An 18674-nucleotide genomic window follows, 5' to 3' on the forward strand; every position below is an offset into this window, starting at 1 on the left:
AACACTTGGGGAGAAGAGGTATTGTTTACTTGGGTGTTTTTATGTCTAGCAAGTACTTTGCCAGTAGTTGCTGCTAAAAATATGTTAATAGTAATCCCCACTTAGAGTTTGCTTTATAAAATTTGAAGTTGATAGAAAGTTGTTCACATAATGTGATTTTAACAAGATTTAGGAAAATCCTTTTTTTGTTCCATACCAGCATCTATTCAAAAGTTCTTGTAAACATTTCCCCCCCTAGTCACTGGTTCCTAATGAGTCTGTAATAAATAATAAAGCCCTTTCTTCCACAGAGATAGACTAAATGCATATAAGCATGGGAGAAGATATATTCTGATTTAAATATTAAGACAGGATGTAGTGAGAGGCATTCTGGGCCTAAAATAGAAGTATAACAAACAGGCAGGAAGATCTGTTCAAAAGTTCATACCACAGTAAATTTTTGAGACTTTTGTTTGCCTGTCATAATTTGTGTTTTCATTGGCAACTGCAATACAAAAATGGCTTCAAGAATGTGGGGGGAAATGTGGTTTTAACTAGGAGTCAGAAATACTAATATATATTTCTCTCTTCCCCTCATTTTAGAGTACGTAAGTGCATCAAACAACTCAACACAGCAAATAGGTAAGAACAATTGCAGTTTGGGAAATGTTTATTTTTTTAATGATAATTTTAATAGGAGAGTATTTGATACTTGTATAAATTTTACATTTTAGGAATTTGAATTGCTGTATATGCATTTATAGATTGTATTATCTTAAAAAAAAATACTGCTTTTTTTGTCCTGACCAGATGGTTCAGTTGGTTGGAACATCATTCTATATACCAAAGGTTTTGGATTTGATTCCAGTCAGGGCACATTTCTAGGTTTCAGTTTGATCCCTAGTTGGGATGTGTACAGGAGGCAATTAATTGATATTTCTCCCTTGCACTGATCTATTTTTCTCTCCCTCCATCCCTCTCTCTCTAAAAAAGTCAATAAAAACATATCTTTAGGTAAGGATTTAAAAAAATACTGCATATGTTTAAGATAGTTGGTAAATTTTTCATTCTGAAATTTGTTTCTGTGCTCATTTACTACTATTTCAAGAACTAGAGGTTTGCTGCAAGAAGATTCTTGCAAGAATAGGGCTTCCTGTGTCCAGAAAAAAGCATAGAAGGGAGCTGCCTTGCTTCCACCCTTCTCCGCTGCCTCACTCCCTTCTCCGCTGCTTCACTCCCTTCTGCATGCATTGCTTGGCTTCCTTCTGTGCTGGCTTCAGTCTTCTCCACGTGCCTGGGTATGCAAATTAACTGCCATCTCTGTTGGGTTAATTTGCATACTCACTCCTAATTGGCTGGTGGGCATAGCAGAGGAATGGTCAATTTGCATGTTTCTCTTTTATTTGTGTGTGATCACTAAACAAAACAATTTCCAAAATACTTGTCATTTAATTTTTTAAAACATAAAAAACTTTTAAAAATAAGTCTTAGTAGATGTTATTAATTTATTTTCTGTACCCCTTACCCAGCCCTACAGTCTCCCAAACTTTTGTTTGCCATTATAGTAACCTTTTCCTCGTATGCATTTTGAATGGTTACTTTTGTGATATGTTGCATTAAGCATTTTATGGAAAAATAATTCCAATGATTTCAAAATACATTCTTGGATTCAATAAATATCTTCATAAATTATACTCAATTATTCACTATCTAGAAAAATTATAGAATAAACTGTATTTATAATCAACTACAGAATAAAGTAAATAAAAATTATATAACTATAAATTTCAGGGTTGGGGATAATGCATTAGTATAGTGGGTTAAATGGTGCCCCTCCCCCAAGATGTCTACCTGAAACTTGTGAATGTCACTGCATTTGGAAAAATAATTTTTGATGAAGTAATTAGGTTAAGGCTCTTGAATTAGAGTGGGCTCTAAATCCAATGGCCAGTGTCCTTTGAAGAGAAGAAACAGGGAAGAAGGTTATCAAGATGGAGGTAGAAGCTGAAATAGTCCATCTACAAACCAAGAACCAAATGTTTTTAGCGGTGACCCAAGCCTGAAAGAAGCAAGGAAGGACTCCTTGATATCAGACTTCTGGCTTCCAGAAATATGAGAGAACACATTTCTGTTGTTTTAAGTGATCAAATTTGCAGCTATATATGTTAAGGCAGCCAAAGAAATGAATACAATGAGTAATTAAGTTATCTTTCTACTATAAATATGTTTTATTATTGTTATTTTAAAAATGTATCTTTATTGTTGAAATTATTACAGATATCTCTTTGTCCCCCCCCCTCCAGTGACCCCCTTCACCCTGTACCCGCCCCTCCAAAGCCTTCACCACACTATCTGTGTCCATGGGCTATGCATATCTAATAATAATGAAATCATAATATGCTAATTAGACCAGGCATTCTTCTGGATGTCCTTCCAGATGACTTTCTAGAAGAAGCCGGGGCTGTGAGTGAAGTGCCTGTCAGAGGCTAGAGGGAAGCTCGGGTCCCTGGTGCTTTCTGGTGCTGGAAGGAAGCCTGGGTCCTGGGTGCTAGAGGGAAACCTGGGGCCCGGTTGGCAGAGGGAAGCCAGTGCCAGCAGCTGGAAGAAGGAAAGCCTACTCTTGAATGAATTTCATGCATTGAGCCTCTCATATGAATATAAATTCCCCAGTTAATCTCTCCCCACTCTCCCACCCCCTATAAACAGTTTACACTGTTTCAGTCTATATAGAGGTACAGGGTGAAAGAGTTAATTAGACTTCTGATGTAAATAATATAAAACTACTAGAGGCCCAGTGCATGAAATTTGTGCACTTGAGGGGAGTCCTTCAGCCTGGCCTGTGCCCTCTTACAGTCCATGTGGAGCAGGCCTAAGCCATTAGTCAGACATCCTTAGCGCTGCTGTGGAGGTGGGAGAGGCTCCTGCCACCTTCACTGCACTTGCCAGTGATGAGCCTGGGTTCTGGCACTGACCACTAAGGGTAAGTTCCTGCATTGGGTGTCTGCCCCCTTGTGGTCATTGCACATCATAGCAACCGGTTGTTCTGCCCTTTGGTCAATTTGCATATTAGCCTTTTATTATATAGAGTAATCTTTCTAAATTTAAAAGAAAATTTAGTTTCATATGAAGAAATGAAAGAAAGAACACAGGAGCACTGATCAGAAACTTTATTGTTTGTTGTGCTACTTTGGTACTGCATACAAACCTTCAAACAAGACGGACACTTTCTGTTTTCAATGAAGTCTTGATTCTTGATATGAAATTGGTATCTATAGAAACTAGCTGGCAAATGAGACTGCAAAACTAAAGGACTCATGTATTAACAACTAATGAAGCTTAAAAAGCATATCCACTATTATAAAAATAATCAGAGGAACATTTGTGAAAATAAGCATGATTATTTTTTTCTCTTCTAAAAATAACCATTTTTGCCCACTTAAGAGTACATTTTAACTTGTGAGTTTTATCTCTGGTATCAGAAGTTGCAAGGACAATTTATTGATTTTCATTCTCAGGGTATTCTTTGGAAGGAGATGGATTTTCTTGATTGTAGGAGGATTTGGTATCAGGTTTGAGAGGCAAATTTCTCCATGGGTTTCCATTCACTGGAAAAACTTTATTAAGCAGAAGATGTTGTTCACATTCCAGCCCACTGAGAGATCATTGAGACACAAAATGCTTAAAGTCTTCAAGACAATTTTGAAGACACCACTTAATGCAAGACCAAGCTCTTCTAACACTCCTGTTAGTTTCTGGACACATATTTAGTTCCATCTGCTAAGAACTAACATGGCCAAACTGCTAATATTCCCAGACAAGTTTGCCAAAATGAGAATACAATTAAGTGCCAATAACTTAACAGTTTAGACGTAGGGGTGTCGAACTCAATCAGAGAAGGGGCCAAAATCTAAAATCCAGCCTAAATCGTAGGCCGAATGGTTTACTGAACAGTCATAAACTGTCATTGTGATGGAAACGCAGCGGAGTGCAGTGATGACAGCGCGGTGCGGGCCACATTGCAAGGCCTGGCGGGACGGATTTGGCCCGCGGGCCTTGTGTTTGACACATGTGGTTTAGAGCATGGAAAATATTTGCTTTGTCACAAAAATAACAATTTCTGTGGGGCATATGAAGTAAAATCCAAAGGATAGGAGAAAAGCTTTAATTATCCTTTTAAAGACAACAATCAAGGCTGATTTTTTAAACTTTCCATTGACAAGAGCCTATGTCTTTATCACAGAGAGCAGGTCTCAGGGCTTCTGAGTCCAAAGGCCACAAGAGAAAGCCCTCATCTACTTCAATAACCTTTGTCTCTCCTGGCTGCCATCTCTTGGTGACCAGACAGCTACCTTACCTAGAAATGGAACAGGGCACATGGTAGTTTTCTTTTCAAGAGAATCCTATCAGGTGCTCTCGGTACTTGGCACGCTTCACTTAGGGTAAGAGAATGAAGGCAGGAAAGAAGGGTGGAAGAAAGGAAAGAGGGAAGGAGAGAGGGAAGGAAAAAAGGAAGGAAGGAAGGAAGGAAGGAAGGAAGGAAGGAAGGAAGGAAGGAAGGAAGGAAGGAAATTTGCTGGTTATGGTAAAGACAGAAAAAGAAAATTATTTAATTTGAGGGAGAACTTGCAGTTGTTAGCAGAGTTTATTTTATTTTTAAAAGACAAAGTAAGCAGAAGAAAATGGAATACTCAATAGATGCTTATTGTTTTAAATTGTGTTAAATGCAAGAAATTAGAACAAACAAAACACCATACTTCAAATCAAGAGTCAGCAAACTATGGCCTATGGGCAAAATCCAGCCGGTCACAAAGGGTGGGGGAAAGGGACACACTTGTAATTATGTCAACATTAAATATTTTAAATTTAAAAATAAGCATTTATTACCAATAAAACATATATATACAACTTTATTGGAAGAAGGCCAAATCCATTTGTTTAAGTATTATATGTGGCTGCTTTCTTGAGGCAACAGCAGAGATGAATATTTACAGCAGAGACCATATGAACCACAAAGCATCAAATGCTTCCTTCTTGCCCTTTATGGAAATGTCTGCAGATACTGATTTTACCTCACTTTACTTACACCCCTTATTCCCAATAAAACTTTAAATTTTCCTCTTGATGCTTCAAATGGTAATTACAACAATACCATAATCAAAAGTGTTTACATCCTAAATTTTCTTCCATTACAAACACAGTCTTGGTTGGTGGTGAATCTGACAGTGGAAGAAAATGACAGACTTTAGGACCCTTGAAAGCTGGGTGTGGTAAGATGGGAGAGGTCTGAAAGGCTAAGCTATCTTTGAGCTATGAATTTTAGAGCTCTAGAATTTAGAATTTCTAAGTCATAGATTGATTTGGATAAGCTCTCTGAAGTCAGCTCTGACTTCTTATCTGTTTCTGGAGTAGATTATTGAGCCTAATATAAACTAAATATAATAGAATCTCAATAATAGCTTCCCTTCATCCCAATTACAGCTGCCTACAAAAGCCAAATTATGTCAGATGCCTGTTTGCTGCTCAGTTCTAAGATCATTTCTTTGTTTATTTTTAAATATGGTAGATCTGGGTACAAAATTAGAACTGGGAGCAAGGGTATCTTTTATAATAAAACCCTAATATGCAAATCAACCGAACAACAGAACGATTGGTCGTTATGATATGCACTGTACACTAGGGGGCAGACGCTCAATGCAGGAGCTGGCCCTGTGCACTCTCACAGAAGAAGCATTGCTCAGCCAAAAGCTGGACTCATGGCTGGTGAGTGAAGCAGCAGTGGAGGGAGCCTCTCCCACTTCTGTTACAGGTGGTCCATAAGGAATGAGGGGTCCTGGACTACAAGAGCCCTGGACTGCAAGAGGGTGCAGACCAGGCTGAGGAGCCCCACACCTTCCCAGTGCATGAATGTCATGCACCAGGACTCTAGTATTTTTATAACCAGAGGACAGATAAATGCTTATTGAGTGGTTAGTCACAGAAAGAACTTTTTTAGGCCCTTAAACCATAAGAAATATTTAAAAATATCTTTTTTTTTTTTTTAAATACTACAAAACACAAGTTTTTTAGAAATCAAACTTAAAGTAAATTAGGACTATTTTAATTGTCAGAAACTGTAAAACCAAGGGAACAAATGCATGGGGTTCTTGGAACTATGGAATTAGAAGTTTGAGCTAGGTGAAGACTCTCTCTCTCTCTCCCCTTTACTTTCCTCACACCCACCCCAATTTGGCTTCTGTTTTCTTCTTTCCAAGTAGATGTATTAGATTAGTCAGGGTTTCTCAGAGAAACAGAACAATAGAATTGTGTGTGTGTGTGTGTGTGTGTGTGTGTGTGTGTGTGTGTCTGATGTGTATGAGGGTATGTGGAAAGAGAGAAAGAAAGAAAGATTTATGTTAAGGAATTGGCTCACATAATTATAGAAGCTTTCCAAGTCCAAAATCTGCAAAGTGGTCTAGCAACATGGGTACCCAGGAAAGAGTTGCAGTTCAAGTCTGAAGGCAGTCTGTTGGCATAATTCCTTTCTCAGGAGGTCAGTCTGTTTTTATTAAGGCCTTTCTTCAGCTGATTAGATGGGATCCACGAACATTATGAAGACTAATTTGTTTTACTCAATGTCTACTAACCTAAATGTCCTCACAGAAACATCTAGAACAAGCATATCAAACTCTCGATCCATGGGCCGCATGCCTCATTTATTTGGCCTGTGTTAGCCTTTGATTTTGACATGCTTGATCTAGAATAATGTTTGACTCAATATTTTGGAATTGTGGCCTATCCGAGTTGACCACCAGAATAGGAAAAATGGGAAATAAAGAATAATGAACTATTCCTCCCATTTCTGGTTCCATAAATCAAGAAAGTACTCTGATTTGTCCAACTGGGTGAGGTACCTACCACTGGACCAAACAACTTTAGTTAGGGGTGGCATCTGGGGAAAGGATTGTAATCATCCCAGCTCATGTGTAATGCCCATGCTGGGCCAATCCATTCTGGCCAAGGAAGGAGTAGAGGCAGAGTTACCTCATATAAAATATTAATCAAGTACAAAAGAAGGTGTTCCTTAAGTGGGAAACAACTCATTAAGAACTTACAAATGTAACTGTCTAATGTTAACACATTTTCCCATTTAATGATGAAATAGCTCTAATTTGTTTTACAAAGCTCTCAATGTAATTTAGTTATGGTTAACTGACTGTTTACAATCATGTATATAAAATATTGTGGAGAATAGTGTCTCCCACTTGATTTAAGTACCTAAAATTGATTTCTTTTTCTTTTTTCCCTAAATATTTTTTCTAGTTTCACCTGTGGACAGAAAGCAGAACCAGTCATTGGAAACACATCCTGTAGAAGGTAATACACTTTTATTCTCTAGAGGCCAGTACTGAAGGAATGGAGTGTTGAACTTCCTTAGAAACATAGTGAATGGTCTGGTCTGAGGGCCAGCCTTTTCCTAGCTGAAGAATATGGTGATCTCAATGATGTGTGGTGAGGGACCCTGAATGACCCTGCCCCTCTGTCCCCATTGGAAAATCATGGAGCTTTTTCTACCAGGCATTTGTCTAGGCTTTACTGGGAACACAAAGATGAGCAAGATGAGGAAGACTATGGGAGAGCCCCCAGAAAGCTCAGTTTTAGGGGATCACACACCTGGGCACAGCTGTCATACCAAGTGTGCCAGAGTCTAGAGGAGGGAGCTATGAGCACCAAGGCTCAGAGAGGGCTTCACAGGGGCTGTATCACGGGAACTGGGTCTTAAAGGAAGAGGAGTATTAGAATAAAAAAGTCAAAAGATTTACACGTTCTGAAAAGAAACACTAGAGTAAGGAGTATTATAATAGCCAAGAACGTTGTATAGGGCATGGCAGACCACAGGTACATGTGAGGAAAGACACAGAACTGCAATTGTGCTTGGAGTTTTCTTTCTGAAGTTGGGGAGCAATGTAGGGAGTGACTGATTGGAAGGTGAGTCATTTTGAAAAAGAGGGCTTTCAAAGCCACACAAAGGCATTTAAATGTTTTCTTCAGGCAATGAGAGATCTCTGAAGAATCTTAGAGTTGAGTGAAACAGATCTGTGTTATAGAATGATGTACCTGGTTGCAATGTAAGGTATGAATTGAAAACAGGAAAGTTTTGAGACAGAGTTAGAATTAGGAGGCTTTTGAAATATCTGGATGAATGGTGATGGAGACTTAAACTAGTGTAGTGGCCGGCAAATTCATTAGTCAACAGTGACAAATATCAACAGTACAACAATTGAAATTTCTTTTGAGAGCCAAATTTTTTAAACTTAAACTTCTTCTAATGCCACTTCTTCAAAATAGACTCGCCCAGGCCATGGTATTTTGTGAAAGAGCCACAATCAAGGGGCCAAAGAGCCACATGTGGCTCGTGAGCCGCAGTTTGCTGACCACTGAACTAGGGGATGGTAGCTGGGTGAGACTGGGAGATATTTATAGACAAAGGATTCAGAAAAAATAAGATATGACAGCTGGTTCTGGGATAAATATGGGAATCTACACTCTCCCTCCTCAGTGAAGTAGGACATGAAATCACCCTAGCTGATTACAGGAGCGATTAGAGAATAATAAAGACAGACAACTGTCAAACCCACTGAGTTAGAACTATCATTATAAAGGAGATGGCGATTGTTTGAAAGTTGTATAATGGAGGAAGGTGAAAAAACATAGAATACTTAGCATACTTAGATTCCTTGCCATTGGAATTAATATTTTGGGAACCTGGCCCTGTTAAAATTCATATGTTTATATGATTACCTAATACTTTCTTTGAAAAAATAGAGTCAGATCTGAGGATAATTATTAGGCAAAAACAGTAAGCCTTATAGTGTTTACAAACTAAAGTTCAAACTTAAATGACCTGGCCTACACACCTTCACTGAGAGCCTTTAAATTTGTGTCCTTACCAGTCTCTTTTCTTTCTGGTTTTATCTTCAGCATCTTTCCCTTGTGCACATGTAGCTTACTCACATCTAACTCTAGTGGTTCCCAACAAGCCAAGTGTTAGGTAAGAAACATTGTACATTGTGGAGTTTCAGATAACCATATTTGGGACTGAAATAAATATCTTTTTAAATTCCATATTTAACTGCATCTCAGATCTGCTTTAAAATCGCCCTTTTCCTCATCTAGTTAAGTGATCTTTATTTGGCTATGAAATTCAAAGGCTTGAGTACTGCGCAGAAGAGGAGAAAGATTAACCAGAGTTTAGCAGAAGCAAGATTCACTCAAAAATTTTGCCCCACCACACAGGTCATGTTAAAGTGATGAAATTCCTGATACTTCTATTACTGGTGAGCTGTAACAAGCACACCTAGTCACCTCTCAGCAAACGCTTACCAGTCATGGACACATTATGCCAATTTATGGGGAAAATGTGAGCTTCCCTATTGAAAAATACTTGAAGGTTGCAGGACTTTTTATTTTAAAAAATGAACAAAAGAAATCAATTTCTATATTTAATCCTCATTATTGGAATGATTTATGGCAACAAAATCTGTGGATAAAATTCATAGTTGATCTCTTTGGGAGTGTGTGCAATTAAAAGGAAGGAAGGAAGGAAGGAAGGAGGGAAGGAAGGAGGGGAGGGAGGGAAGGAGGGAGGGAAGGAGGGAGGGAAGAAGGAAGGGTTTGTTGAATTTGCTGACTTTTTGATTCTCAAAAAAAAAAAAGAACTTTAAAAATTTCTAGCTTGTTTAATTCGAATGCCATCTTAGTTATTTTTATAACATTTACTTTTCATATTTATTTTTGTCTGAAGTGTCACCCTCAGAGATAAGCATTCAGATTTGATATTACTAATTTATTATCTCTCATAAAACCTAGAAGAATACAACCACATCACTAATTATTTCATTGTCTACCCCAAGGAGCATGAGGTATAAAATAAATATAATTGTCTGACCAAAAGATTCATTGTGTTTCTTTTTAAGTTGAGAATTGCATTTTCTTGTTTTTTTCATAGATATTGAAACTTCTGAAATAATTTCAAAATACTTAAAAAATTTTTCACACATGTAATATACACTGTTTACCTAATAACATAATATAGGAGAAAATGAATTAATCTTTGAATTAGGTTTAACATGTTATATACACCTTGTGAATGTTTAATTCTTTAAGTCTCATGGTTTTCGAATAAAACCACCATCCAAGTAAGGGCTAGTACAACTTTATGTAATATGATGTAGAAAATATAACACATGAAGTTCTTACCAAGCTTTTCTTTTGTATTCTTCGTGTGTGTGTGTGTGTGTGTCCAGCTAATACTTCCCTGCCTGTGCTGGTGGATACAAAGGCTTACCTCTCTTGCCCTTCTATCGTGTTGACAAATGGGCTTTTAACAATTTGGGAAATAACCCTCCGAGACAAGCCTTTCTGCATCAGAACCCACAGGAGAGACACAAATGAGACCATAGAAACAAACTGCACTGACAAGAGAATGACCTGGCCCGACAGACCTGACCAGATCCCTGCCCTTCAGATTGACCCAGTGGCCATCACTCATGAAGGGCATTACAGGTGTGACGTGGCAGCACCTGATGGGAATTTCCAGAATAACTATCACCTACGAGTGTTAGGTAAGAAACATTGTACATTGGGGTGATTCAGAAAACCAGAGTTGGGACTTAAAGGAATTCCTCTCTAAATTCCATGTCTAATGTGTTAGGACTAAAGCATTTACTTCTTCATCTCTGCAGTGGCCCCTGAGATGACTCTGTTTCAAAGCGAGAATAGAACTGCGGTGTGCAAGGCAGCTGCGGGGAGGCCGGCTGCCCGGATCTCCTGGACCCCAGCGGGAGACTGTGTCCCTGAGCACAAAGGTTGGGGCAATGGCACAGTGACTGTCCAGAGCACGTGCCACTGGGCGGATGGCAATGTGTCTATTGTGTCCTGCTCTGTCTCCCATGAGACTGGCAACTGGAATCAGTCCATAGAGCTGAATCAAGGTAAGTAATTCTAGTTTATATATATATATATATATATATATATATAAATAAAATATTGATTTTTTTACAGAGAGGAAGGGAGAGAGATAGAAAGTCTGAAACATCGATGAGAGAGAAACATTGATCAGCCGCCTTTTGCACACCCCCTACCAGGGATGTGCCTGCAACCAGCGTACACGCCCTTGACCAGAATTGAACCTGGGACCCTTGAGTCCGCAGGCCTATGCTCTATCCACTGAGCCAAACCGATTTCGGCTCTAGTTTTGTTTTTGATTTTCCATTCTTTCAGAGGAGTTGTGGGAAGAAGGGAAAAGGAGTTTGTAGAGAATTTCTCCCAAGAGTGTTCTCTCCGCTTCCTATGTTATCTCCTTCTCTTACACCAAGTAAGAGGGATATCTAGGAGAATAACGCAGAAATTTCTTGTAAGAAGCCATATTTTAAAAGAATGAGGTATATTATTTAATAATTAAAATAAAAAGAATTTAATATTGTGCTCGCTTCGGCAGCACATATACTAAAAAGAATTTAATATTCACTTCTATTTATTATAGTAGTAAATTGGCTTGAGTAGTGTACTTTTAAATGAATATCTATGTTTATAGTAGAGGGGTAATTTATAATCTTAAACAAAAGCTTATACTTTTACAAGAAAGATAAAGTCACCCATAACTTTTCTTTACAAAATTTAATGTGGTAGAATTTTTTTCTCTAGGCCAATGGTTGGCAAACTCATTAGTCAACAGAGCCAAATATTAACAGTACAGCGATTGAAAATTTTTTGGGAGCCAAAGTTTTTAAACTTAAACTATATAGGTAGGTACATTGTTATTAACTTAATTAGGTACTCCTAAGCTGGCCTTAGCTAAAAACTCAAGGGGTCAAAGAGCAGCATGTGGCTCACGAGCCTTAGTTTGCCAACCACTGCTTTAGGCTCTTTCTAGAATTTCTTAATTATATTGTTGCACATCTATGACTCTCCACCTTTACCTCTCCATTCTCACTCAGTTACGTAGAAGCAAGTACATTTTAATCTTCACGTGTTTTGTTTTGTTTTAACTTCATTTTTCTAAGTAATGTGCCCCTACTGATATTTCTTAAAATATTAAATTTAGACATTCTGTGACCACTTTCTTTTATGAGGATTTCACTTTACCTTCATTCCCTCGTCTTTTATAGCATGAATATATTGCAATTTTGCTTAAATTAAATAGCCATAGCTTACATTATTTTGAATATGTAACTTTGTTAAGTGCTAAGTCAAAAATAAGCTCATACGTTCTTATTTTGATTTATTAGGTAGTCCATCAGCCCATTTTTTTCTTGAGGCATCCCTTCTTGAGGCTTTACATGCTCTTGTTCTAATTTGGCCCGATTGGCTGCTACACCTGCTACACAGCTATTGTCCTGGATGTTCGCTTTGCCTGGATCCTCTGCTGGGTCTGTGTCTGTTTAACCCAAGTTCCTTCTCCCTTCCAGACATTTGCTAGTTTTACTTTCTTTCTTTCACACGTGAGGCATTTCTTAACTCTCTGGTAATCCTTCACTGTCGATTCATTTCAAAGTGTGTATTCAAAAGTGAACTGATTGGAAGCTCTGCTCTCTGAGGCTGAGCTTGCCAAATAGTTCATTTCAATAGGGTGAAAGGTGGTAAATAATTTTTTTTTTTTTAAATTGGGGATTCCTTTGTTACCTGAAGGTCTTTACTCTGAGGCTGTTCAGGTTCTGCAGAAAATAACTCCAGTCTCTGTTTTAGAGGGATAACCCTGACTGCTGTCAGTTTTTTGGGAGCAGGGAAGAAGAGGTGTGTGTGTGTGTGTGTGTGTGTGTGTGTGTGTGTGTGTGTGTGAGTGGCTTCCCTTTAATAACTCTCTGCAGTCTGGCACCTCATCTCCACCCTCCATTTTGTTTGGATCCTTGACTCTGGAGTCTCACCAGTTCATCTTCTTTGGGTAAAACTTCTGTTCTTTGCTGATTGGGAAAGGGTAGTGACCTGCTGCACAGGAAGAGGGGAGACTTGGTAGCTACCTGTCCTCAATGCAGACTTTCAAAGAAGCCTCCAACCTTTGGCCCACAGTTTACAAACCCTTTCCTCTATATTTTAGAATTTTCCTGAAGTTCTATGGGCATTAGAGTTGTCACTTATTTTATTCTGAATTATTTGCCATACTTCTGTTTATTTTTTAAAAATCTAAAAACAATTTGAAATCTGTCATCTTCTCTTGACTTCATCCATGTTTTCTTTGTCTTTGCATAAATACTTTTAAAATTTTTATTTACTTGTATTTTAATACGTTTTAAGAAGGGAGGAGTGACAAACCCAAGTGTTTGAACTGCCACTTCTTAATATCCATTTTTAAAGTGTGATTTGTCTTTTATTTTAAGAAGTTTAGCAGTATTTACTGAGAAGAGTAACTGCACCCTGTTTATTAATGATGTACAACCATCCACTAGTACAATATGATGTCGTATTCATAGAATCTCAGAATTGAAGGGATGGGCTAGGCCACTCCCACACCATGCAGGGATCTCCTGCATCTTCCATGCTGGGAGCCCTTCAGCCTCTCTTGGTACACTTCCAGGGAAAGAGAGCGCAGGGAAAAGAGAGGGTTCCAAAACAATGTTATTTTAAACTGTAAAACCAAATGTTTCTATTTCTAATGGAGTACTGAGAAATCCAGTGTTTAAAAACAAACATCATGTAACATATAGAAATCCACACATGAAACCTTTATGTTCATGTTGACCAAAGTCACCCCAATCAATTTAATAAATAGAATAAAATAAAAAAAAACAACTCCAACCAACAGTTCAAAGAAGGTAGAGGGATTGGATGCCAGCCTGCTCAGCCTTCAGTTCACCTCCCTCTGCTGTCCATTCACCCAACGCCAGGAGCACAGTCTTAAAACCACTGTCTCGCAATTCTTTTGTTGACTTGTCCTCTGTCACATTGAGCGGTGCTCTACTGCCAACAGTTAATACACAACTTAAAGTTGCTGCCCTACATTCATTTTATTTTATTATTTATTTATTTATTTATTTAAAATATATATTTTATTGATTTTGTACAGAGAGGAAGGGAGAGAGATAGAGTTAGAAACATCAATGAGAGAGAGTCATCGGTCAGCTGCCTCTTGCACACCCCCTACTGGGGATATGCCTGCAACCAAGGTACATGCCCTTGACCGGAATCGAACCCAGGTCCCTTCAGTCCCCAAGCCAACGCTCTATCCATTGAGCCAAACCGGTTTCGGCCCTACATTCATTTTAGTTTGAATGCCCTAGTAGAAAGGTGGCTTCAAAATTAGAGTTATTTTTCCAACTACCTTCATTACAACTTCCTGTTTATTTCTGAATCTTGCAGATAAGAAACACTGCTATTATTATAACACAGAGATAAACATTTTACATTTCTGCTATAGCAATTCACCATTCACAACTAGGAACTCTAAAGTCTTAATTGATAAAACAACTTTATTATAAAAATTATTAATGATTAGTGGGTCAGAAGTGTTTAAAATAAAAAAGAAATGAATTTTATGTACAGTGCAACATCCTTGAAACATATTGTATAGAAACTTTATTTTAACTGATTTTTATTTTTTAGAGTAGTTTTAGGTTCATAGCAAAATTGAGTAGAAAGTACTGAATTCCTATATACCTCCTGCCCCAACATATGCACAGCATACCCCCTATCTACACCCACACACTGCAGTGGTAAATTTGTTATAAAATATGAAGCTACAGTCACACATCATTGTCATCCAAAGTCTGTCGTTTACATTAAGGTTTAGTCTAGGTGTACATTCAATGGGTTTTAACAAATGTATGGATGACATGTATTCACCATTGTAGTACCATACAGAGGAGTTTCACTGCCCTAACAATCCTCTCTGCTCCACCTATCAGTTCCCTCTTCACCCTAACCTCTAGCAACCCCTGATCTTTTTACTGTCTCCATCGTTTTGCCTTTTCCAGATATGGCTGGAATCATATCAGAGTAGCCTTTTTAGATTGGCTTCTTGCAATTAGTAATATGCAGTTAAGATTATTTTCTGAATTTTCATGCCTTAATGGCTCATTTTTTAAATGCTGAATAATATTACAGCATGTATTTTTGTGTCTATATATACAGGTGCCAAAACATCAAAACCCCCAATTATTCTATATAGCATCCTTCCTGTTATTATCTTAGTCATCGTGGGATTCGTTTGGCTTTTGAAAATCATTGGCTGCAGCAGGTATTGACAGATGTTCTTTTCTTCTTCAGCTTTATTGGGCTAGGAGGGGGTCAGGAAGAGGATAAAATTAAGATGTTAACATCTTTTATCCCATATTCTGAATGTGTTAGACTTGGACTATTTTGAATGATGAGAGGGATTTGCTGGTTTACCTAGGCATGCAAGCATAGTGAATTAGGCCTTTTTGGGCAGGACTTTGGGAGAGATTGTGCATGCTAATTTACTACTTGGAAAAAGAATTACCATAGTCATTTAATGTACCAAAGAGCAGCATTTAATGTAATGCTGTTGCATAATTTTACTCCTTTTCCCCAAATCCAGAATTATCTTGTTTGGGTGTATTTACTACAAGAAGCATTCTTCACTCATTTCTGACTTAGTATCACCTCTATCAAAATGAACCATAATTGTCAATAGTATACTATTTTGTGTTTTTATTTTCAACATAATAACATTTATTGTAATTTACTCCAACTTATATTTATTTTTACAGAATATATAAATTGAAAAAAACAGAACCTACTCCAGGTGGTGAGGAGGTAAGATAAGATTTAATAGAATATTTGCAAATTTTAAGCTTTATAGTTTGGAAATCTGTACACATAATTTGCATCAATATTACCATAGTGTTTTAGTTGAGAAGCAAAAATTTTGATGTTATAATGCTAATAGTGAAGTGTACTTATTTTATTAATTACTAGAGGCCTGGTGCACAAAATTTGTATATGGGGATGTGTGAGTCCCTCAGCCCAGCCTGCACTCTCTCCAATCCTGGACTGCTAGCTCACAACCGCTTACCTGCCTGCCTGCCTGCCTGCCTGATTGCCACTAACCACTTCTGCCTGCCAGCCTATTCACCCTCTAACCAGTCTCTTGCCAGCTTGATCAATGTCTAACTGCTACCCTCCTCGCCTTATTGCCCCTAACTGTCCTCCCCTTCCGTCCTGGTTGCCCCCAACTGTTCTCCCCTGCAGGCCAGGTTAACCCCAACTGCCCTCTCCTGCTGGCCTGGTCACCCCTAACTTCCCTCCCTTGCCAGCTTGATAAACCCTAACTGCCCTCCCCTGCAGGCCTGATCACCCCCAACTGCCCTCCCCTGCAGGCCTGTTTCCCCCCAACTGCTCTCCCATGCAGGTCTGGTCACCCCCAACTGCCCTCTCCTGCAGGCCTGGTGTTCCCAACTGCCCTCCCCTGCAGGTCTGGTCACCCCAACTGCCCTCCTCTGCCTGCCCAGTTACCCCTAACTGCTCTCCCCTGTAGGCCATCTTGTGGCAGCCATCTTTGACCACATGGAGATGGCCATCTTGTGTGTTGGAGTGATATTCAATTTGTATTACTTCTTTATTATATAAGATTTACCAAGTACCACCCTAAATTCATATTTTCATTTCATGAACTGCATCTTACAAAACACATAATGTTTGCTTTGTTCAGACTGTAATTTTTGGAGAAACTGAATTCGCATTTCCTCCCAGTGAAACCATGTCTCTAATTCTTGTCTTCCCTTTTTTTAATACCATCATCATTTCCCACTAGCCCATGCTTAAAACTTTTCCTACTCCTTAATCTCTTCTTGTTTGTTTTTAATCCTCACCTGAGGATATTTTTTCCATTGATTTTTTTGGGAGAGTGAAAGAGAGAAAGACAGAGAGAAACATATGTGAGAGAAACACATTGATTGATTGCCTCCTGTGTGATCCCAATCAGGCCTGGAGCAGAGGGGAGCCTGCACAGGTACAAACCCTTGATTGGGATCAAACCTGGGATCCTTTGGTCCACAGGCTGATGCACTGTCCATTGAGCCAAACTGGCTAGGGCTTCTTAATCTCTTATAACCAGTAGTTTACTAAGTCTTTGATGCTCTCCTATGAAACACTTCTCATATCATTTTCTTCTTCTCCATATCTACCTTCACCCAACCTTTATCATTTGACACCAAGATTTATGTAATAAATAAATATTTTAATAAAATATTTTTAGAAGTCTTGATTTATGTTCATATAAGCCAAGAGACACAAACATAAACTCTATTGGTAGATTCTAAAGCTATGAGCATCTATTACAAAAACATAGGCAGCTTCTGTAATGACTTTGGCTTTTTTGATTGATTTTGATTTTAATATTTTTCTTAGGATGAAATGCAGCCCTATGCCAGCTATACGGAAAAGATCAATCCACTCTATGATACTACAAACAGGGTGAAGACATCTCAGGTGTTACAAAGTGAAGTTGATGGGATGAATCTCCATACTTCATAAGTTACTGGAATCTAGGACCAGGAGAAATGAATCAAGATACAATGCAGTCACTTTTGATTTTCTTGTAGAAAGGAAGACCTGTTACAAAATTGGATTTTCAAATAGTCTTTGAAGATAGAGATGTTCTAAAGGATTTGCATTAATATCTTTATACAATTGAAATTTTATAATCTTAGCTGCTAATAGCTAGTTCTCTGAAGAATTGATATTATTATAAAGAAAGGACATGCTCATGATTAAATATTCAAATTGTTCAGTACAATAGGTAATGAAAGCTTGTTTCCTCAATAAATAATTCTGCAGAAGGAACATTCATTAACAGGTTTTATGCATTCTTTCAGAAAATTTCTGTGCCTAAGATATATTTATATACCCATGGTATATGTGAGTATTATATGTCTATTTACATATTAGTATATATACATATATCCTTGATGCACAAATGAGAAAGTGCTACAATGCTGTTCTGTACTTATAGAAAGCTAATAATATAATATGTCTTGTTATCTTTTATCTTTTATCCACATAAGCAGAGCTACCTCATTCTTCTTAATTGTTAGATAATATTTCATTGTATGATTGTGTTGTAATTTAACTAACCACAGCTCTTGTGATGGACAGTTAAATTGTTTTAAGTCTTGTTTGTTTGTTTTGCTATGATAAACAATACCATACAGAATGTTTCTTCTGGATACGTCTTTGTAGTTGTTTGAGTATATTTATAGAGTGATGTCCTTGAGTGGAGTTTACAGGTCAAAAGTTTTGTGTATTTTTATTATTGATTGATTTGTCAAATTATATCTATTTACATTCCCTCCAGCTGTATTTGAATGTGCCTGTCCCCATACTGTTATTTTAATATCCACAAATTCCCACTTTTTATTGTTAATCAACCAGTTAGCTAATCTGATGCAAAATTATAAGAATTATATTATTTAATAAACCAGATTTATATCTATCATGTTTATGCTAGAGAGAGAATGAGAACATGTATGAAGACTTTGGCTCATTGTATTCCTCCCTTGAAGGCCTGGTTCCTCCTAACTACCCTCCCCTGTAGACCTGGTTGCCCCCAACTGATCTCCTCTGCTGGTCACCCCTAACTGCCTTTCCTTGCTGGCCTGATCACCCACAGCTGCCCTCCCCTGCTGGCCATCTTGTGGTGGCCATCTTGTGTCCACATGGGGGCAGCCATCTTTGATCACATGGGGGCAGCCATCTTGTGTGTT

General features: G+C 38.1%; 1 protein-coding gene across 1 annotated transcript in view; it reads left to right on the forward strand.

The window, feature by feature from the left end:
- Window positions 1-18308, forward strand: part of CD200R1 (CD200 receptor 1) — a 32770-nt gene extending 14462 nt beyond the window's left edge. Inside the window, exons 3-8 of the mRNA XM_036445096.1 lie at window positions 7279-7332; window positions 10263-10580; window positions 10701-10949; window positions 15082-15181; window positions 15678-15726; window positions 17320-18308. Of these exons, the coding sequence (XP_036300989.1) occupies window positions 7279-7332; window positions 10263-10580; window positions 10701-10949; window positions 15082-15181; window positions 15678-15726; window positions 17320-17445 (896 nt within the window). The 3' untranslated portion in view covers window positions 17446-18308. The remainder of the gene's footprint in view (window positions 1-7278; window positions 7333-10262; window positions 10581-10700; window positions 10950-15081; window positions 15182-15677; window positions 15727-17319) is intronic.
- The last annotated feature ends 366 nt before the right edge of the window (window positions 18309-18674 follow it).

Source organism: Pipistrellus kuhlii, unplaced genomic scaffold (assembly GCF_014108245.1).
Source record: "Pipistrellus kuhlii isolate mPipKuh1 unplaced genomic scaffold, mPipKuh1.p scaffold_m20_p_2, whole genome shotgun sequence".
NCBI classification, from domain to species: domain Eukaryota; kingdom Metazoa; phylum Chordata; class Mammalia; order Chiroptera; family Vespertilionidae; genus Pipistrellus; species Pipistrellus kuhlii.